This window comes from Lontra canadensis, unplaced genomic scaffold, assembly GCF_010015895.1.
Source record: "Lontra canadensis isolate GAN:19392208 unplaced genomic scaffold, GSC_riverotter_1.0 scaffold25, whole genome shotgun sequence".
In the NCBI taxonomy this organism is placed as follows: Eukaryota; Metazoa; Chordata; class Mammalia; order Carnivora; family Mustelidae; genus Lontra; species Lontra canadensis.
Window position 1 is genome coordinate 4,984,264 of NW_022631019.1, and position 21,699 is coordinate 5,005,962.

General features: G+C 60.1%; 1 protein-coding gene across 6 annotated transcripts in view; it reads left to right on the plus strand.

The window, feature by feature from the left end:
• The window catches only part of CAMTA1 (calmodulin binding transcription activator 1), an 812,384-nt gene that overhangs the window by 724,154 nt on the left and 66,531 nt on the right, over positions 1-21,699 (plus strand). For all 6 annotated transcript variants that reach the window (XM_032863301.1, XM_032863304.1, XM_032863298.1 and 3 more), the window contains 4 exons: positions 501-641; positions 2,226-4,072; positions 8,507-8,633; positions 13,642-13,776. In XM_032863301.1, coding sequence (XP_032719192.1) covers positions 501-641; positions 2,226-4,072; positions 8,507-8,633; positions 13,642-13,776 — 2,250 coding nt within the window. The remainder of the gene's footprint in view (positions 1-500; positions 642-2,225; positions 4,073-8,506; positions 8,634-13,641; positions 13,777-21,699) is intronic.

The window sequence follows — 21,699 nt, forward strand, 5'->3', positions numbered from 1 at the left end:
TGAGAACGAGAAACAGAAGCTCCCCTGCAGGGCTGGGCCTCCACCCCGGGCACACAGCCTCCGTCTCCTCTCCAAATCTCCACTACCTACAGTCTGGGAGGGTGGGCGGCCTCAGAGGCCTGCCGCCTCTCCTTCCTGTCCCAGCTCCCCTCTCCTCCACTCCAGGGCCCCTGGAAGAGCCGCTCTCATGCACTTGGACTCCAGGAAAACAGAAGCAAATCTCTAGGCCGTCCTCTCCCCAGACTGCACTGCAGGGAAGGGAGGAGGCGGCAGTGGAAGAGCACGGAGCTCCCGGGAGTGCAGGCCCGAGGGGGCAGCCTGCCCCGCTCCATCCTCTGACCTCCTTCCCCCGCCATGTGCATCGGCCCCCCCTAGAGCCAGCCTCCCAGCAGAGGGGGAGCCGCATTCTGAGAGGACCCAGGTCCCAGGCCCCCCACCCCCGGGCCCTGCCCCTGCACCAGGTGACCTCTGACCGCCCCTCTGCCTCTCTCTCCCCATAGTCCACGGCATCAAGTGGACCTGCAGCAATGGAAACAGCAGCTCAGGCTTCTCCGTGGAGCAGCTGGTGCAGCAGATCCTCGACAGCCACCAGACCAAGCCACAGCCTCGGACCCACAACTGCCTCTGCACGGGCAGCTTGGGTGAGCAGCGCCCCCTGCGGGCGGGAGGGAGCAAGCGGGCAGCTTGGGTGGGCAGCGCCCCCTGCGGGCGGGAGGGGGCTCTGCCAGACAGCCGGTGTGGCTCTCCTCCACAGGTAGCCTTGCTGTAGAGTGAGCCCAGTGGGGTTGGCCAGGAGCCAGGGGACAGGGCGGGACAGCACCTGGGACAGACTCACCCTCATCCTGGCCCGTGGTGCTGATGGGGAAGCCCACTTGGGGCAGGAGAAGCCGTTTCCAGAGAGACAGCTCCCTCTAGGGATGGGGGCAGCGGAGATGGGGAGAGCCCAGGGCTGGGGCTCCAGGCCTCGTCTACACACGGCAAGGACTCTCCAGGTCCCATCTTGGGTATCGTCCACAGGAAGCCCGGGTGCCCAGGCACAGGGCTGACATGAGCATTTCAGGGAGGTCAGCCCGGAGTCAGTGGGCCCACTCAGGTTAATCTTTCTTTACCCTCGGTCTCCTCCAAGAATAGAGTATCCCACCCTCCCTGTCCTCATGTGTCTGTTTTTCTGATAACGGTATTTGCTTTTAGAAATACGCATTCTCCACCCACTTGTCTGCCTTAATTACACATTTCCATTAGACGGTCATGTCACTTCTCCGCAAAGGCTTCATGCATTTAGGAATTATGGGGGCGAGGCCATAATAGGCTCGGGGAGGAGGGGAATCACCCTTTTATCAGAAGTTGAGTGACCCTCCTCATATGGAATGAAAACAATGGCAGAGGGGAGAGAAAAGAGAAGAGCCCACCTGGCCTCGTGTGCAGAAAGCCCTGCGGAGACTAGACAGAGTTCAGAAGCCCTTGGCCTAGGGCTTTCTCCCTCTCTGCCACTGGGCTGGGGTTTTAGGGCTCTGTCTTTGCTTGGGTCTTGTAGGGATTTTGAGCCACAAAGAGTTGAGGACAGGCCCGGGCTGGCCAAATGGAGGAGAGGGGCAGATACATTTCTGCCTCTGGAGCAAAGCCTAGAACCCAATCTGGTCCTGGTGCCTGAGAACTAACCCAGAGAGAGAACATTGCCCTCCAAACCCTGCCCCCCAAAATACTCTGTGCAGCCTGAACTGGCATGGAAAGTTGGGGGAGGGGAGAGAGACACGGCCACCACTCTGGGCTGAGCTCCCCTTACCCTCCCTGGCCAGCAAGAGCTGTTTCCGGATATGGTGTCTGTCTCTGAAGGTGGAAAGATTTTCCTGGAGGACAGCAGACTCTCCACCTTCTCCTTCCCAATGGCCCATCTCCTGAGGCACTGCTATTAGTATTGTTAGTAGTAGTAAAGGCACCCCAAGGAAAGAGTCCCCCCACCCTGGTCTGGAGGATGGTTCCGTGGAGCATGTGAGAGGCCCAGGGATTGGGGTTGGTGAGCCCGAGATCCCAAGCGTGGGGTATGTGCCTGCCCCAGGGGTCAGCGGGCTGCCCGGGCTCCCAGGCTAGGCCCCGCCAGGCCCCAGCTGCCCAGAGACGGGGTTCATCATGGCCGCGGCTCTGACGCTCTCTTCGCATGTGCGTGTGTGTATGTGTGTGTGCGTGTGCACGCGCACGTGTGCGTGGTGTGCCTCTGATCTCCACAGGCGCGGGCAGCAGCGGGCACCACAAGTGCAACAGTGCCAAACACCGTATCATCTCGCCGAAGGTCGAGCCGCGGACAGGGGGGTACGGGAGTCACGCGGAGGTGCAGCACAACGACGTGTCCGAGGGCAAGCACGAGCACAGCCACGGCAAGGGCCCGAGCCGTGAGAAGAGGAACGGCAAGGTGGCCAAGCCCGTGCTCCTGCACCAGAACAGCACGGAGGTCTCCTCCACCAACCAGGTGGAGGTGCCCGACACGACGCAGAGCTCCCCCGTGTCCATCAGCAGCGGGCTCAACAGCGACCCGGACATGGCGGACAGCCCCGTGGTCACCGGCGTGTCCAGCATGGCCGTGGCCTCCGTGATGGGCAGCTTGTCCCAGAGCGCCACGGTGTTTATGTCTGAGGTCACCAACGAGGCCGTGTACACCATGTCCCCCACCACCGGCCCCAACCACCACCTCCTCTCGCCCGACGCCTCTCAGGGCCTTGTCCTGGCCGTGAGTTCCGACGGCCACAAGTTCGCCTTCCCCACCGCGGGCAGCTCGGAGAGCCTGTCGATGCTGCCCACCAACGTGTCCGAAGAGCTGGTCCTCTCCACCACCCTCGATGGCGGCCGGAAGATTCCAGAGACCACCATGAACTTTGACCCCGACTGTTTCCTCAATAACCCAAAGCAGGGCCAGACGTACGGGGGCGGAGGCCTGAAGGCGGAGTTGGTCAGCACCAACGTGCGGCACTCACCGCCAGTGGACAGGGCCTTCAGCTTCACCACCGTCCTCACCAAGGAGATTAAGACCGAGGACACCTCCTTCGAGCAGCAGATGGCCAAAGAAGCGTACTCGTCCTCGGCGGCGGCCGCGGCGTCCAGCTCCCTCACCCTGACCGCCGGCTCCAGCCTCCTGCCGTCGGGCGGTGGCCTGAGTCCCAGCACCACGCTAGAGCAGATGGACTTCAGCGCGATAGACTCCAACAAGGACTACACGTCCAGCTTCAGCCAGACGGGCCACAGCCCCCACGTCCACCAGACCCCGTCCCCGAGCTTCTTCCTGCAGGACGCCAGCAAGCCCCTCCCCCTCGAGCAGAACGCCCACAGCAGCCTGAGCGACTCCGGGGGCACCTTCGTGATGCCCACGGTGAAAACGGAGGCCTCGTCGCAAACCAGCTCCTGCAGCGGCCACGTGGAGACGAGGATAGAGTCCGCCTCCTCCCTCCACCTCATGCAGTTCCAGGCCAACTTCCAGGCCATGGCTGCGGAAGGGGAGGTCACCATGGAGACCTCGCAGGTTGCCGAAGGGGGCGAGGGCCTGATCAAGTCTGGAGAGCTGCAGGCCTGTAGCTCCGAGCACTACCTGCAGCCCGAGACCACGGGGGTGATCCGCGGCGCCGGTGGGGTCCCCGTCCTCCCGGGCAACGTGGTGCAGGGCCTCTACCCTGTGGCCCAGCCTGGCCTGGGCAACGCCTCCAACATGGAGCTCAGCCTGGACCACTTTGACATCTCCTTCAGCAACCAGTTCTCTGACCTGATCAATGACTTCATCTCCGTGGAGGGGGGCAGCGGCACCATCTATGGGCACCAGCTGGTGGCGGGGGACGGCGCGGCGCTCTCCCAGTCGGAAGACGGGGCCCGCGCGCCCTTCGCCCAGGCGGAGATGTGCATCCCCTGCTGCAGCCCCCAGCAGGGGAGCCTGCAGCTGAGCGGGGCCGAGGGCGGGGCCGGCACCATGGCCTACATGCACGTGGCTGAGGTGGTGTCCGCCAGCCCCGCGCAGGGCGCGCTGGGGATGCTGCAGCCGAGCGCACGGGTGTTCATGGTGACCGACTACTCCCCGGAGTGGTCATACCCGGAGGTAAGCTGCTGCAGCCCGCCAGCGCACGGCGCAGGGAGGCTGGTGTGCATGGGGCTGCCCTTTGGAGGAAGCTCTGGACCCTGCAGACAGAGTTGTCCCTTTCCTCTGTCCCTGCCGCCTTTCTCCGGCCGTGGTTCCCAGACTTCACAGAAGCTGGAAAGTCCTGGGTCTCCAGGGGGCCGGTGGCCCTCCCCACTCCCACCAGAGCCTGGCTTCTCATGTATTAACATCCCACCTGGGTTTTGCTCGGCTTTCTATCTATTTTTATTATTATTTTTTTAAATGTCCTAGGGCTGCTAAAACTAAACAAAACAAATTCAGAAATCACCACCACAGGCCATCCATATCCATTATTCTTGATTTGCTTTACTCAGTGCATCAGAACATAAGCGAATTCCCATCCACCGTGCGAGGAAGGGCACAGCGTCTGGAGAGCCATCCATGAAAGTTTTGCGAGTAAACCGGCCTCTGTAAAATCAAAGGCGCGCTCCGTGACCCGGGATGTCCCACCTGTGGCCTCCTCGCCCCCACCTTCGGTTGCTCCTCAGCCCAGGGCCCCAGAAAACGCAGGTCTTGCCCCCATGGCGGGGAGCAGAAAGACGAAACCTTGCCTTTTACTCTGAGGTAGAAGCCATAGGAGGGGGACAGAGTGGCCTGAGCTTTCCTGGGGCACATGTTCCCCGACTCCGGGGCATCAGTCGGGCGCTACCGTGACTTCACCTCTCTGTGACTCAGTTTCCTTGCTTAAAAAGTGGCAAGAGTGCCCTCCTCAGGGCAAGGTGTAGTACCAGGAATGTTTGGTAAAATATTTGTCTGTAATAAGGAATCAGTGAATATTGTTTATTGTCCCATGGTTGCCACAGCTTGAGGCCCACTGGCGTCCTTTCCCTGCCCCGCTGCCATGGCTGGGCCACTGAGGCCCACTGAGCAGTTTCCTGTCCCTCCTTCTCACAGGTTGACCGCTAACAACCTTGGGGAAGTCACCTGGACGGTGGGCCTCACGGTTACAGCTCTGACCGGAAGGCTCATTACTCCCTCTGCTCTTTCTTTTATGGCAAAGCACAAATAAAATCCGGCACCAATGTCCCCAGCTCTCAGGAAGGTGGCACATCAGCTCAGCCAGCAGCCCAGGCTCCGTTCCAGGGGGTCCTGGAAAGACGGTGGGGGTCTGGACAGAGCAGCTCCTGCCCCGCACCCTGTCCCTGTGCAGTGTGTTTAGTGGGTGTCCAGAGGACGTCACCCTGCGTGCTGAGGAGCATGGGGCTGGGGCCAGACAGAGTGCACCCACCCTTACTATCTGGTGACCCGGGGCAAGGTCACTAGCTGCCTTTCTTGTGTCTCATCTCGCTGGCTGGTTGTTAAGTACTTGGGCAGCAGCCACCCCTTCCATCCATCTCCATGGCTCCTTCCCTAAGACTCTGGAAGATTCTGACCATGCCTACCCATGGTGTGGCTCGGGTTGGCCGTGTAAGCCATCCTGAACTCAGTGGCATCCCCATAGCACCCACCGTGTGTCACCCTCCACCCCAAGTGACAGGTCAGCCCAGCCGCCTGCTCCCCACCCAGGGTTAAGAAAGCAACTCAAAGGAATAGGGAGGGGGCCTAGTGAGAGGTCAGCTGGGAGACATGGCTCCCTGGGCCTCAGTTTCCTGCAGATGGCTGAGAGGCATGGCCTAGGCCTGGGAGGTTTGGTTCTCAGGACCCTTGGAGGCACCCCAGAGCCTGAGACCTGTGGGAACTGGAGGCCCAGGAGAGGAGCCGTCTTTCCCCAGCCTTGGGCTGTGCACACTGGCCCCCCTGCAGGGGTCCAGGCCCGCCATCTGGCCTTCATGGGGTTGGGGGCACTGGCGAGGGGCTATTAGCCGACCTGGTCCCCTGTTCTGTACCCCAGTACCGGCAGGTCCCCAAACTGTACCTCAGGGAAAGTCAGTTCAGCAGCCTGCCACGTGAGGGCAGCACGGGAGCGGGAAAGAATGTGGGTCTGGGCTCCTCCGAGAGGGAGCATCCAGCCCTGGTTTTCCAGAAGCCCTTGATGCTTCCAGGAAACAAAAGCAACTCAAATTCAAGTTGATTTGGGAAATGCACAGATGCCACCCAGCTGGTCCCTTTGGAGCCCGATGGCCACACGGTGAGGCCTCTGCAGAGGCCCCATGGGTTCTGACCAGCCACTTCCTCCTCCCCGGCCCCCGGCCACTGGGACCCGTCCAGCAGCAAGGGCCATCCCCTCCTGGGTTCCCCATCCAGAGACACTTCTCGCCCCCTCACAGCCCCCTGGCTGGCATGTTTGCCTCTTGCCCTCCTTGCCAATGGTGCCAAGAGCTCAGTTCTAGCCACGCTCTGCCGAGCACGATACACAGCAACACCCGTAGCAAGTCATCCAGGCCCGGGGACGCTTCTTGAGCTAAGCAATCCGGGCCCTAAAATCCCCTCCGCGGGAAAGGGAAGGCCGGGTCACCTTGCTGTCTCTTCGGGGAGTGTCTTCCCTCCCACCTCCCGGATGCTCTCTCCCCCTCTTCACCGCAGCTGCAGCAGGTCCCCAACACGTGCACACACGCATGCCCGTGCCCCTGGATCTGCCCTGGGCGCCTCAGAAATCTGGGTCCTTTACCTCAGGACTCCCAGGGCACAGACCTCAGATGGCGTCTGCCGCCCCCTTCCCTCCCCCAAATCCTCTGCGTCATCTGCCTCCACGGACAGTTGGCGGCAGCAGGCGGGGGAAGCTGCAGTTAGAGCCATCAGGGGCCTGCGTCACCGCTGGATTGACAGCAGCCAGGCCCTCGTTGCCATGGGAACGGTCCCCCAAACCTCCGGGTGCTGAGCGCATCCTGCAGCGGTTTCCATGGAGAGGGCCCTGCTGTTCTCCAGTTCTTTGTTCCTCAGGCCGCCCCAGCTTCACACCAGCGGCTCCCTGTCCGGGTTGTTCTTTGTTTCCTTCCTTCTCACACGGTAACCTTCTGTGGCTTTTTGAAGCCGCTGCTCTTCCCCTTCCCAGGATCCAGGGAGGGTCGTGCCCTGAGCTGGCCTGTGATTCCACCTGTGCCCCTGGCGCACGCCTCTGAGCCGGTGCCCAGCCACCAGCCCGTGGGCCCCAGTCCTGCCACAGCTCAGATCTCCCGAAGGAACCACGTATCAGCCCCAAGGAATGTTAAGGCCGGAAGGGCCACCAGAGAGGTTGGGCCACTTGGCTGAGGACACACAGCTACCGAGGGACAGAAGCAGGCCTCTCGCTTTCGGCCTCTGGGCCTGAGCTATCTCTGCTGTCCCCCTAGCAGTGAGGTGGCTTCTCCAAAACCATCCCATCCCATCCAAGAGCCCAGGTGGAACGCCTGTCAGTCGGGAAAGGTCCCTCCTGCGCTGGGCTGTGGGAAAGCCCCCCTCCCCTCATCCCTGGAAACACCCCCTCCTGCTCTTGATGCCCAAGGCCAGCTCTGGTCCAGGTCTGGGTTCCAGGAGCATTGTGGGCAGCCCGGGGGTTAGCCTTGTGTTGAGGCTGGGGGTCCCTCCATGGTAGGGGTGGGCCAGTGCCAAGGAGGGTCCACGCAAGAACTGGTGACTGGGCAGGAGAGAGTCTCTGGAGGGGGCCAGGAGTGGGACAGCTGAGGTCTGGCTTCTCTGTCCTGGAGAGGTGGGGGAAAGGGGGCCTGAACCCCTCACCCCCTGCTCCCCACCCCCAGTCTCAAGCAGGTATGCCGCTCAGTTTTCTGCAGCCTGGACACTAGGTGGCGCTCTCCACCCTGTCCTGAGAGTCTCGGGCCCCCTACTGGGAAAGGTGGCTGGGGCCTGGCGTGGGCCACCCAAGGAGAGCCAAAGGGGCCAGCATCCCCAGGCCCCAGCTCTAAGCCCCTGTCCCGCTCAACCCCCTCCAAGTCTGAGCCCTCCTCCCCATTTTTGTTTCTGCAGCCGTTCTCGTCTGCGCCCCCCTCTCCCACGATTGCTGCTCTACCCTGGGGGTCCTGCAGCTCTCCCTATCCCCACCAGAACTCCCTGTTCCTGGGGTGACACTAACATGCTCAGGCCTGCTTTCAAATCTCGGAGTTCCCAAAACCTGCGCGCAAGTAAATGACAGAAGAAGCTCCCTCCATCCCCACCCCTTCCCTCCAGGGCTCCTGCCTGGCCCGTAACAAACTGAAAAGGTTTGAACAACCCCGTGCTGCCTTCTGCCTAGAACTGAAAGTTGCATAGAGAGGGTCAGGGACCAAACCCGCTGGTTGCGGTGCGGGATGCTAGCTGAGGAAGGCAAGGAACGTGTGGTGTCCCGCCCAGAGGCTTGGTCTTCCTGCCGCCATCCTGGGAGAGCGGTTCTGGAAACCCGGGGCTTTCTGGGGTCCAGGAGTGTGGACGTTCACCCAGCACGGGGGGCGGGGGCAGCCTGCAAGGCCCGAGTTCCCATCGCCCCCTCCCGCTGTGGCTGACGTTCCTCTCTGTCCCCTCCAGGGAGGAGTGAAGGTTCTCATCACAGGCCCGTGGCAAGAAGCCAGCAATAATTACAGCTGCCTGTTCGACCAGATCTCAGTGCCTGCGTCCTTGATTCAGCCCGGGGTTCTGCGCTGCTACTGCCCAGGTGAGGGGTCCAGCTACCCACCACGGCTTCGGGGGGGCCCCCAGGAGTGCTGCACCAAGGCTAAGCCTGGGCACCACCTGGGACAAGTCACGTCAGTACTTTGAGGCTCAGGGTCCCCCGAAGGGACGGAGGGGTCCCCGAACAACGAGTATAACATCATCAGTTGAGGCTCACAGAGCACTGAGCAGTGCAGAGAGGGATGGAGACCTGGTGGCAGTGGGAAGGAGGGTCAAACTGAGAATAATGGGTGCGAACTCTCTTGAGAATGTGGAGCCATGCACCCGCACCCCAAAAAGGGCACGTCATGTAATTTGCTTCCAGTTTCAGGGGTAAGAGCCCTCTGCTGTCCCTGTGGCTCTGACCTTCACCTCCCTCCCTCATCATCATCTGCTTAGCTAGACACACATTCCCATCTGCTCAACTCCTTGACCTCTGGCCTGCCAGCCCCATGCAGTCGGGATCCATGTCTTTCCCGGTCATCATGTGTCTGCCGGGGCACCTCACAAGGAGATCAGTATTTGTGAAGGAATCTGTTTCCAGGGTTCTGGTGTTCCAGTGCCCATGGTGAGCAATGTGTCCTTGGGCTGACAGTAGCTCCAGGGATGGCCTGTCCAGCTCGCCTGGAGAATGAACGGAGAGTAAGCCCTACCCCGTGTTATCTGAAGCCAGGCATCTACAAAAGGAGCCAGTGCTCCCTGTAGAGGCTGAGGGTTTGCAAAGACAAGTGGGGACAGGAATCTTGGGCCACCCCAGCTCTCTGCCTCCATCCACACCATCCCCTCCAGCCTGAGGCTCCTGGATTCACATGGAACGTTCTTCCTTCATTTTTGCTCCTCTCCCTGTGCAGCCTGCCAGGGCAGAAAGCTCTAGAACTGGGTTCCCAGGTTTAGCTCCCACGTGAACTTGGCACCTCCCTCACCACAAACATTGCAGAGAGGCAGGGATGATGCCCAGGGTGGCCTTCCCATCCTGGCCCTGCCCCCACCACTGCCTGGCCAGCTCCAGAGGACGCACTTAGCCCCCTTTGCTCCCAGCAGCCCGGCTTGGCCTGGAGCACAGCCCTCAGGAGGCCAGCGTGGGTCAGCCTAGCACGGCTCCAGGCTGCGTGGCCAGTGCCACCGCCACTCCCCACCGCCTCCGTTCCAGGGGGCAGGGGGAGAGGGCAGCCTGTTATCACGCCGTCATCTCACCACCTGCTGCGGGAGCAGGACTCGCCTGCTCTATAAATAGAAGCTACTTCCGGTACCTGGGTCTTGCCTGGCGGAGGTCCCAGACCTTGCCTGTCCTAGGTTACCTGACCCTTCCACAAAAAGACTGGCCTTTGTATGCCCTCTGGACAACATCCCAAGCCGGGACCTGGCGCATCACAGCACACCCCAGATAGCCACTTACCATCTGGTGACTCTAGGCCCGTACTTGACCCCTCGGGGCCTCCATTTCGACATCTGAAAAGCCAGCTGTCAGATGGGTGAGAGCAGAGGGGGAGGAAGGTCCGTGTAGCGTTGGGTTCCCAGGCTCAGTTCAGGAAGGCGCTCCGTGTGGGAGGCCTTAGGTCTTTCTGTGTCAAAGAGAGAGGGGCTCAGCGCTGTTGGGTCTCTCGGCAGGCCGCTGTGCTGGTCCCAGAGGCTTCCTGGGTCCCAGACCCTGGCAACAGAGTCTGCCTAGGCCAGCATGTCTCCCAGGGGTTCAGCTCCTCTAACAGAGCACATCTTAGACTCCGAGATGAGAAGCCACAGGCTCAGACGGACACAGAAGGCCGGGGCCCCATGGCTCGAACACCCTTTTGTTCTGCAACTAACCACAAAGAGGGAGTCCCCTTGGGACAGCTCTGCTTTTAGGGCCAAACTAAAGCATGTCACTCTGTAAGACAGTACCGGGTGTAGGCGCGTGTTCCTTCATTCATCAGATCGTTTACCAGGCCCTGCTAGGCATCTAGGATGGAGTAGGGCTGAAGACCCAGCCCCTCAGCCCAACTCTGACCCCGAGGAGCAATCGGCCCAAGGCGGAATCAATCAGGCAAACAAACCACTGCCTTGGCAGGAGGGGGCAGGTGTAGACTGGCTGCAAGGGCCCCTCCCTGAGCCTTCTGAGGGCTCAGGAGAATGAGCTGATCTTGGGGAAGGAACACCTGAATCCAGAGCCAAACTGGCCTTGCCAGAGAGAAGGGCCCAGAGGCCGGGGAGCACAAGACGAGACACCTTAGGAGCAGGGAATGACACGGGAGGAGGGGACACAGGGGGCACACATGGCCACCACTCACTAGCCCGGCACCGTGATGAAGAGACCAGACCCTGACCAGGAACACGGTCTCCTACCACCATGGGCCACAGACCCATGGAGCATGGAGTCTGCCCCCTACAAGATCTCGGTAGTGCTCCAAGCTCAGGAGAGAGACAACCAAGTCAGGGCACTGAGCTCAGGGTGAGGGGCGTGATGACAGAAGACCTGGGACTTCAGAAAAGGCGCCCCTGGGCTCAGGAGGAGACAGGAGAAGCCATCAACCAGAAGACTTGGCTGGCAGGACAGCCCTACCCTGGATTCCTGGGAGGTCCCCAAAGGCAAGGGGTAGAATTCAACTTGAGGTGGGCAAATGCACTGCGTTTTGAAGCAATTCATTCAACAAACGGTTGAGGGGCTGTACCGCGCCAGTCACTGACCTTGGCCCTGGGCACGAAGAGACGACTAAGACAGACCTGCGCCCAGCTCTCGCGAAGCTTACACTTTACTGCAAGAGACAGAAAGAAACAAGGAGACAAATCGCCAAGCAAGTCGGAGGGAGAGTGGAACAGGTTGTGGGGGAGCCGAACACTGCAGGGCTAGAGAAGATGGTGGGGACCAACCCCTGTCCATCCTTCTGAGTCACGGGAAGGAGTCTGATTTGGTTTCACCTGCAATGGGAAACCATTAGTTTTAAGTAGGGAAGTGATGCGATCTAAATTATGTCTCTAAAAGATAATTCCGGGTGCGTGGGAGAACAGATTGCTGGGAGGAAGAAAAGAAACACGGAAACCGTAGGAAGCGGGCAGAGGGGTGATCTTTCCTGACTTCGGGAGGGGCAATCCCTGGGCAATGCATGCCCACCCGTTTCAGGTGGGGGCTTTGGGACGTAGCCCCCCACCCCCCAACACCATTCTGGCAGGAACAGGTGGGTCTCCGGACGGCTGAGGTTGCCCGCAGCAGGACTCGAGGTGAGAAAGGCCGGCAGCTTGGCTCAGAGCGGTGGCAGGGGGGATGGAGACAAGTGGAGGGGCCAGCACCCGCTGACACTCTGAATGAGGGGAGGGAGCAAGCTGAGGGCGCGCCCTGTGCAATGGCCTGCCTGCACCCAGCTGCTGGTCTGGGACCCAGAGACGACGATAGGTCCTCTCCTCTCCGTTCTGTATCCCTGTGGAAGGATGGGATGCTTTCGATCGTCCACATTCCAGCATCACAGGTAGTACAAGTGCCAGGAGATGCCGGAAGGTGTGGAGAAGAGCGGGGGTTGAGGAACTCCCCACCTAGATGCAGAGCTGAGCAGGCTCAGCTGGGGTGTGTGCAGGCTGCGTTTTCTCCTGTTGGTAAACAAGGCAAAGCTCCAGGGAGGATGAGTGACCATGAACCTGGAAGTCTGCCTGCTGCCTGGGGACGCTGTCAGGGCTGCCGGAGGATCTGGACTTGGCCGGAAACCCCTGCCCAGAGAGGCACTGCAGTACGTCCTACAGGACCCCCTCCCCACAACCCACCGTGGAGCCAGCTAGTTCAGCTTCTGGTCTGGAGCTAAGAGACCACACCGGGGTAGAAAGTGGAGGGGAAAACCCACTGGTCCCCCTGGGGCAATGACATCCTGAAGAACTGCTCTGGGGACAGTGGCATCACACATCTACCTAGCATGAACAGAGGCCATAGCTCAATGAGCTGGCTTTCCCATAGGAAGCAAGGTCTGCCTCAGAGGGAAGCCGGAGCTCTATGCCTCCCCGGGGAGCAGCTGACCTGGACGGCTTTCTCAAGTCTGTAAACTGCAAACCAAGTGCCCAAGCAGTAACATGATCGCTGTGTGCGTCCTCCCTGGAAATCTGTCCTGGGGAGGCCCCGGGCACTGGTATCTGGTGTTCCAAAAAAGCAGGGCAGAGAGCACAGAGCCCTGACGTCTACCAGAGGACGAGGCCTGGTGGGGTGAGCAGGCAGCACGCCCATACTGGCCCCCGGGGCCATCTCTGTGGGCCACTGCCCCCAAGATTTCAACAGGAGCTGTGCAGCCCCTTTTACCCCAGAACCAAAGCAGGTTTCCACCAGGGGCGGGCTCTCTTTTTGCCGACAGCGAGAATGTCCCAGCTGTTTATTCAAGACATGCAGTCTTCATTGAGCCCTATGTTGGGGACAGAAGGGTTAATGAGACCCACAGGGGCCTGCCTTCCCAAAGGCCACCGTCTTGGCATGGGAGGGAGCCCTAAGCTTCCTGCGAGCACCCCTGGATCGGCCCCCGTGAGCCCAGAGTAACAGGCACGGCGGCTGAGGCTCTTGCCCTGGTCGGGAAGGCAGGGGAACTTCTGAAAATACGTGGGAGGCCATGCTGAGTGCAGCAGGACAAGCTTGCAGGAGAGGATGAAACAGAAATAAGCACCAAGACTCCGCAGCAAATGCTGTTTCTGGATGCCGTCTAGGAGGGATGGGATGCAGGAGAAGTCAGGCAGCCATGGGCAGTGTTGGGGCCCATTCATTCACGCGTTCATTCAGCAAATCCGCACTGACTTCCGGTACCTGTCCTCACCAGGGAGCGGAGGCGATTACAATACAGGGTTTGGGAGTGATCACAGGGCGCCTGCCTGAGTCTGGCATCCAGAGAAGTTTCCTGGAAGGAGAAGCACTACATCTGGGCCTCGAGGAAGGAGCAGGCAGAAGCTGGGTCACCCAGGGAAGGGGGGGGTGAGGAAGGGGTTCCTGTGTGGTACAACAGGTTCCTGTGTGGTACAACAGACGGAACGGTGCCCACCCCCGACCCGACCCTGACCTCTCTTTCCTTTTCTTGCAGCCCATGACACTGGTCTTGTGACCCTACAAGTTGCCTTCAACAACCAGATCATCTCCAACTCAGTGGTGTTTGAGTACAAAGCTCGGGCCCTGCCCACACTCCCTTCCTCCCAGCATGACTGGCTGTCACTGGACGGTAAGAACGGCGCTCGGGTTGCCAGGTGCTGAGGAAAAGGGACCCTTGGGGACTCTGTGTACAGGGTGTGAAAAAGAAAGAAGCATTTAGGTTCCCTAACGTCCACTTGGGGCAAAAGTCTGGGACCCAGAGACAGGGTCGGACGGAGAGGAGCACAGACGGACCACCTGGGCTGCTCTCCCTAATCTAGGTCTCTCTGCCACAGAAGGAAGTAGATGAGCTTGGGCCTGCCAGGGGGTCTGAGTGGCCAGATAAACCCCCAAGTTGCTCAGACGTTCCTCTCTGGACAGGGCCTGAGATGCTGGGTCTGCATGTATTCTCCTGCCCCCCCAAGCCCATTTCTAGGGTGTCCTCGAAGAGAGAGCCCCTGGAGGCCATCCGCAAGTCCTGAGCCTCCGAGTGATGAAAGCAGAGTGGGCAGTCCAGGAGAGGTGGCTCAGGCTCGGCTCCTTACATGTTCCAAGTCCTTGATGGGAGTGGGAGAGGGGGGTTGTATTAAGTGCTTTTGCCTCCTGGGGGTAACAGACCAAACCTCGCAGAAGCCCTCCAACACCTGTCACCCCCGGCTTCCAGGCTGTTTCTACCTTAGCCTTTGCCCCATAGAGCATCTGAACCAAGTCCGGGATCATCATCATGGCTGACGGTGGAGGGCCAGGGAGCCCCAATAGGCTCAGATGGAAGAGACAGGACCTGCTGTCCCAGGATGGCTCTCTGAGAGCCACTGGCCTTGAACATGAGTGAAGGTTGGCACTGGAGGCTCTGCAGAGAAAAGCTGCCCAAGCCAGGCGGGGGGAGGCCGCCCAGCTCTGAGCATGCCTAGTAGAAGCCCTGGAGAGCAGAGCTGTAGTCTGCTCGCTGGCCCCGGGCCAGAGCGGAGCAATGGCTGCACACACGTCAGTTTCAGGGCAGCCCAGAGGAGCACCAGTCTGTGGGGTACTTGCCAGAGACCTCATCAGCCTGAGGTGTGGGCCTTGCCCCAGCTGCCCCGGGGCCCTCTGTAGGGATCACTTCCTTAAGCACCTCTCCCCTCTGCACACAGCAGCCCTTGGCCTTGTCGACTCCCAGACATCCCCCTGGCTGCTGGTGGCTGGAGGATTTTCTGGGAGTGGGCACATGCCCTGGGCAGCTTTCCTGAGCCGCCCCCTGTGCAAACCTCAGCCTCATCCCTGCCCAGCTCCAGCAGCGACAGGGTTCCTGGCGGCCACCCTGGCCACCGAAAGCCTCCAGGCTGTTCCCAGAGGTGGCTCTGGGTCAGCAGACATCAGCACCCTGGCAGTAGCAGCGTGGGAGCCCCGAGCTGGCCTTGGCAGCCACCCTGGGCAAGCCTGGAGCCGCTGGAGCTGGGATGATGGGCTGCACGACTGCAACAGAGAAGGGTGGGGCGACTGGGGCTCCTGCTCAGGAAATCCGGTTTGGGTTTTGCAGAACAAACGGGAAATGGGACAGGGTACTCTGCAGAATCCCGGCTCTCCCTGAGTGACCAGGTTACCTCCCCAGGGGTGAGGACCCATGAAGGACCTGCCTGGGAGATGGAGCCCTTCCGAGAGCCAAGCCTCAGCCAGACAGTACCTTGGAGCACAGGAGACACCAGCCAGCCCCTCGTGGAAGCCCAGGGAGCAAGCTGCACCCTGAGGTTACTAGCAGGGGTGGATGCTGGGACAGAGACCATGGGGAAAGGAAAACACCTCTGCTTCACTACAAACACACGTCTCAGTCCTGGACCATACCAGGTCCCTGAAGCAATGAGCCTATACCGAGCCGGATGCCTGATCCCCACCAGACCCTTCCCCAGAGGGCTAGGAGCTCAGACCTCCAAGAGCCTCCAGTTGAAATAAGCGTCCTCCAGCCCCAGACAAAATACACAGGAGAGATGGCAGGTTCGGGAAAAGACAGGAGAGGCCCACCCCGGACAGGGAACAGACCAGGGCCCCAAGAGACCTCATGAATCCCTCTCCGGCTGGTCTTGGACAGGTATCCTTTCAAGTGATGGGAGGGGAACGTGGCCAGAGCAGAGGATCCGTGAGACCCTCCCTTCCCCTAAACGAATACAAGTGCCTTATTCACGGCAGGAAAAGTTTCCCAGGATTTCACCCGCCTGATAAATAATAACCGTGGGGGGAGCGGGGAGCCCGAACTGCAGCCGCAGCGCCAGGGCAGAATCTGCCTCATGCCAAAGGGACAGCTGGGACAGCCCCGAGGGTAGGGGTCCACGGGCCTCTGGCCAGCCCTGTGGCTTGGCAGTGAACTTCGCGTGGGGGAGGGCGCTGCAGGGAGCAGGCCGGCGGCAGCCTTCCTTCCAGCTCCTCTCTCCCCTCCCGCCCCCACAGTTACTGGGCAGACTCGCCCTGGGAGCTGCTGGGAGGTGGGGACGCGCGTGCTGCGGCGGTGAGGGGGAGGAGAGGGGGTGCAAAGGGGAGGGGGCGAGGGACTGCAGCGCCGAGCAAACTGGGGCGCGGCGGCCCGGCGGCGCTCATGCACACACGCGCGCACGCACACGCGCGCACGCAGGCACGCCCGCCCGCGCCCCCCTCCGCACCCCCCTCCGCACCCCGCGCTCTGCAATGCAGGGGCGCCTCGCGCCGGCCCCGACTGCGGCAGGGCACCGCGCACCCGGCGGGCCGCGCCTCTCCCCAGCCCTGCGCGAGCGGAGAGCCGCGGGGAGCGCCGCGCACTCGCAGCCCAGCCGCCGGCCCTGCCTGCGCCCCCGCCGCCGTGCTCCCGACCGTGGGGGCGCCGTTCGCCCCTCCCCCCTCCCGGAGGGGGAGGACTGTTTGGGGAAGAGATTCTGCCTTCATTTGATTTTTTAAAGTGGATGTTTGCCAGACGGAAGGCCGCGTGGAAGCACGAGCGTGGAGCGCCGCAAACCCGCGCGGCCGCGGTGGTGCAGCCTTTGTTCCCGGCGCAGCCTTTGTCTGAGCCAACGGGCCGGGTGCAGGGCGAGCTTCTCCGGCGAAGCGCTTGGACCTCGGCCCCCAAATCGCACCCGAGAGCGCAGCCATCCAGGCGGAGACCGAAAGAGGAGATGGGTGTGGGGGGAAGGGGGCGCTGCCTCCAGCACTTAGAGAGCTGGGGCGGACCTTGGGAAGCGCGGCCCTCCCGGTCCTGAGAGCTGCAGCTCCTCCGCCGGAGCTAGGTGGCTTCTCCCTCACCCACCCACCCCCAGCCCTGTCCGCCTGGAGCCCCGCTGCCTAGCGCGGGCTGGCAGGTTGCAGGCCACAATGCGTCTTTGTCCTGTGAATGTGCGCGGGAGTGACTGAGTGCCCACCAGGTACATCAGAGGAGCTCAGTCCAGCCCGGTGGGCAGGAAGGCTTCCCCGACCTAAGACATCAAGCCTGAGCAGGCTTCAGCTAAGCCAGGAGGGATGAAAAGGAGGATCTCAGGGAGAGGGCGCAGCAAGGGCTGAGGGGGTGGATGGAGCCGGGGCTGGCTTTGGCCAGGCTACTCGGAGAATTACCATTTTCACCATTTCTTAACCCAAAGGTGCAAATTTAGCACAGATTTCCCAGGGCCTGACTGCAGAGCGTCTGGGGCAGGCCAGCTGTGCATTAGGGAAGGCAGTGGGACCTCTTCCAGGCTACAGGCAGTCAGACCGAGTTTACCCTGGAGACGTTCGTGGAGGGACTCTGGGAAATGTCTCTTCTGCCTGCTCTAGGTCCTGCAGACACACACAGCCCAGGCTGTGCTGCTCAGGGAGAGGATGTGCTGGCTGTGTAGATGGTCTCCCTGTGCCTATTTGCAAAGAGAATACACCCAGGCCATTTGACACTGCAGCTCCAGCTCCGAGCTCCCGGAGTGGAGGGAGTGGGGCTCCCATCTCACCAAGGGCACTGGGACACCTTTAAGTGACTCCTGTCCCTGGAATAGAAGATGAGTGGAACTTCTGGGCACACAGTTCTTTTTCTTGCCGCTATCTAATTCTTCCCAAGGCCAGCTAGAGAAGCCCCAGGGTCTCCCGGCCCCACCCCCACCAGCCCATTCTTGGATCCCCACTAAGCTGCGTAGACTTAGACTATTTTCAGTAGCTTCTCAGGCAGCAGCGCCTCTGGCTGGGCAACAGGATCCGAGTGAGGCTTGGATGTAGCAGCTTGCCAGCTGGCCACCTGGGCAGGCCTCCTGCTGACCCTCAGGGGCAGGAAAGGGACCTTGTCATCTCTAGCAGAGTGGGGAACAGAGGCTGGAACGGACTTCAGCTGCTAGGTGCCGGCTTCCTGTATAGGAAGCCCCAGGGCAGGGTGGACACTCACCAGCGCTGGGGGCGCTGGGAGCGTTAAGCCAGCCTCCAGGGGGTTAAACATCTGGAAACATCAAGAGTAGGGAGAGCTACTCTCTACTAAGGAACTGGAGAGAAGGAAAGGCAAGATTTGGCCTCCCCGCTTGATCTTCTACACTGACCAAACCCTCTATGCTAATGGACGGAAGATGTATAGCTGGGGTGGTCCCCAGCTCAGCCCCTACCTCCGAGCTGCCTGCCCTCCAGGCTGCCCCCCCCCACTATGGCTGTGCTCCTGCCAGCCTCTCCCCTGATAGCGCAGCCTCGTTCCACCGGAGCCAGAGACCACACACTGACCTAGAGATGGTGAGGGTAGCCCAGTGGCAACAGGAGAGGCCACTCCAGCTGTGAGACTGGCCCCCAGAAGCCTCTGGGTGTTTTTTTCCCTCCCGTAGTGACGCTCCAGGGTGTTCTGATGAATGGCCTGTGCAAGCTGCTCCTCGCCTGCCTCCCTCCCTCCTGCAGACCCACAGCCCACCTCCCAGGTACCCTACTCTGAGCCTTAGCGTGACGCTGAACTATCCACATGGGAGAACACACACAGAGCCAAGCAACTGAGTTGTAAATCATGTAGAATGTCACTGTTTTACTAAAAACAAGGCAGTTGATTTTATGGAGTTGAATACAAAATCCACAAGAGTTTTTAAGATAAGACATACAGCGGGAGGGAATTGTCTTTGACTTTGGAGAGGTGCCTTGAAGTCCCTCCATTGCCAGTGCCTGTGGGCCTGGCCTCACCTGCCTCTGGGAGGACTTTAGAGAAGCTTCAGGAGCACCAACGTAGGGGTTCCCCCTGTAAGGAAGAAGTGGGTACTGCCCAGAGTCTTCTGGTGTTCATCTGAAGTGGGTTATCTCATGGGTACTTCTATGCACAAGCTAACCTGCTTCCGTGTGCCCCGGACCTCACTCCCGAGACAAGGGGGCAGCAGAAAAGCCTGGTTTGATCTGGTCTTACACATGGGACTTGAAGCTCAGGGGCGGGGACTTCCCCGCCTCTGAGCTGCAGCCTGCCCGGCCAGTGCCTTTCTTCCGAACACAGGCGCTCTTCCTGTAATTGGTCTTTGTGGGGTCTACATCGTTACAGATTGGGGGTGGGTGTCTGTCCTTAGCCCTCCTTAACCAGGAACCCGGGGGCCTGGTCCTCAGATGCCCCGTGGAGAAGTGATCTGCTCTTTGCATCTGGGGCCACAGCAAATAGATCTGTGAAGGGCTCCTCTGTGTGGCAGGGAATGGGTCACCTTGGAGCTGGGCCTCACCCGCCTCCTTGCAGCAGTGACAAATGGTGCCCTGCAGAGAACCAGCACGGAGGAGCAAGGCCAGCGAGGAGGCAGCCTCTGAGTCTCCCTCCTGGCTGCAGGAAGCAAAGGACAATCTGTGGAGGGAGCCCCGGGGCTCGGGCAGATGTGGGTATTCTTGTAGGATGGGCTTGCGGGCTCTTTTCCCCACCCCGAAGCATCAAGGTGGGAGGCTCAGCCAGTTCACATTTGACCGTTGCATTAGTGTCCCGGGGCCACTGGAACCAAGGACCACAGACTCAGAGGCTTAAAACAAATATATTCTCTCACAGCTCTTGGGGCTGGATGTCCAAAATCAAGGCATCAGCAGGGCCATGCTCCGTCCGAAAGGGATAGAGGGGAATTCCCTGGTGGTGGTTGACCATCCTTGACATTCCTTGGCTAGTGGCAGCGTGACTCCAATCTCTGCCTCCGTTATCACGCAGCACCTTGTCTCTGTGTGTCTCTGTGTCCCCATTTTCTCTTCTTGTAAGGGTACCAATCATTGGATGAGGGCCGGCGCAATCCAGTATCAACTCATTATAACTAGTTACATCTGTAATTATCAATTACAAAATCTTTATTGCCCAATAAGGTCACATTCTGAGGCAGAGGGAGAAGAGAGTGCCCCAGGAGAAAGCGGGCTATACATTCACCGAACATTCCAGAAAGAGCCTGTGGTGGAGACTGAGAAGAAGCAGTCAGGGGAGTTGCAGGGACTGGGAGAGGGTGAAGCCACAGAGCCTGGGGTCTGGAGGGCCTCACAAGGGGATGGGGCAGTCAATGGGGTCACAGGTCCCGAGAGCCCGCAAGTTGAATGGCCGTGAATAGGCCCCCTCTTCTGGGCCACTCTCTTCTCCCTGAGGGCTTGGCCCCACCCAGGGCTCCCGCTATGGGACACAAAGGTAAAGGTGCAATATCTCCTCCGTGCCTTGCCTTAGATCCATCTAACTGCCCCCAAGACAGCTCTGCTGTCAGATTTCTTTTGGACAAAGTCAACACCTCCCAAATGTTACCGACTACCGTTCTTTTGTTGCCTCCCTGCAACCCTCCATCTCCTAGACCATTCCCCTCACCAGGAAGCCAGGAGTCACCCCTCCCCACGCCCTGTCCCCCTCCTAATGCTTTTGTCCCCCCCGATTTCTCTTGCTTCTCTGCATCTCCTGTCCACCACCTTCACGCAGCCCAACATCACCTCACATGTGCGAACCATCTCCTGGCCTCTTGTCTCACCTCCCTCTACCAGGGGCCGTCAGTCCTTCATCTGCTGTGCACCAGACACCACTCGAGGCTCCAGGGAACCTTAATTCTCATGGAGCTTATATTCCAGTGGGAGAGAAACGACAACAAACAAATCACAAAGGAAAAAGTCAGAGTGTTTTAAATGGTGGCCTGGTAAAGGGTCCGGCGCGGCTACTTCAGGTTGGGGGGTCCGAGGAGGCCTCTCTGGGAAGGCCATATGACAGGAAGGGAGCCAGCCACACTAAGAGCGAGGGAAGAACATTCCAGGCTGCGGGACTAACAAGAACAAGGTCCCCAGGGAGAGGGCAAGCCTGCCATGTCAGAGGAGCTGAGGAGGCGCCCGCGGCTGGGCAGAGGAAGGGAAGGTGTAGGGGAATGACAGCGGTCCAGGGAGGTCAGTGGGAGCCAGGCCGAGAGCAGCCCATCAGCCAAGACAGGGAGCTGGAATTTTATCCTGAGGACAATGGGGGCCGCGGGAGGGTTTTATGCTGGTGAGTCACACCCTCGGGTTTGTGTTTTTGAAACCGCCAGCCGTCTGATGCTCTTACAGTGCAGGCAAGAGAAGATGGGGGCCTGGGGGGCCCATAATAACGGGTCCCAAGAGACACGGGTGGGGGTTCGGAGTCAAGGCTTCTGTGGATGATTTGAACGTGGAGGGTGAGAGAGAATGAGGGGTCGTACCTAGGCTTGGGGCTTGAACAACTGGGGTAGAGTGGACCGTCCTGTGGGATGGAGGGGCTTGAAGAAGCAACAGGAGGGCGATGGGGATTGAGGAGTTTCTGTTCTGTCGCACTCCGCTGCCTTGTTAGAGTCACAAAGTGTACATCTGGAAGCCTGCAGGTCAAGGACAGGCCAGAATGGAGATAAAATTTAAGAGTCGTTAGGGCATAGATGGAATTTAAAGTCATGAGCCAACTGCCATCGCTCCATGGAAGACTGTCGATAAAGGAGGGGGGAGGGGGCAGGTCCACCATGGGCTCCCCCAGACATTTGGATGTCAGACAGAAAGGAGCTGGCCAAGAGCCCAGGAAGACACATCCAACAAGACAGGAAGAAGATGGAAGGACGTGATCCCAGGGAGGCTAGGAGACGAGAGGGTGTCAAGAAAAAGGATGTGGGCAGCTGTGTCACCTGCC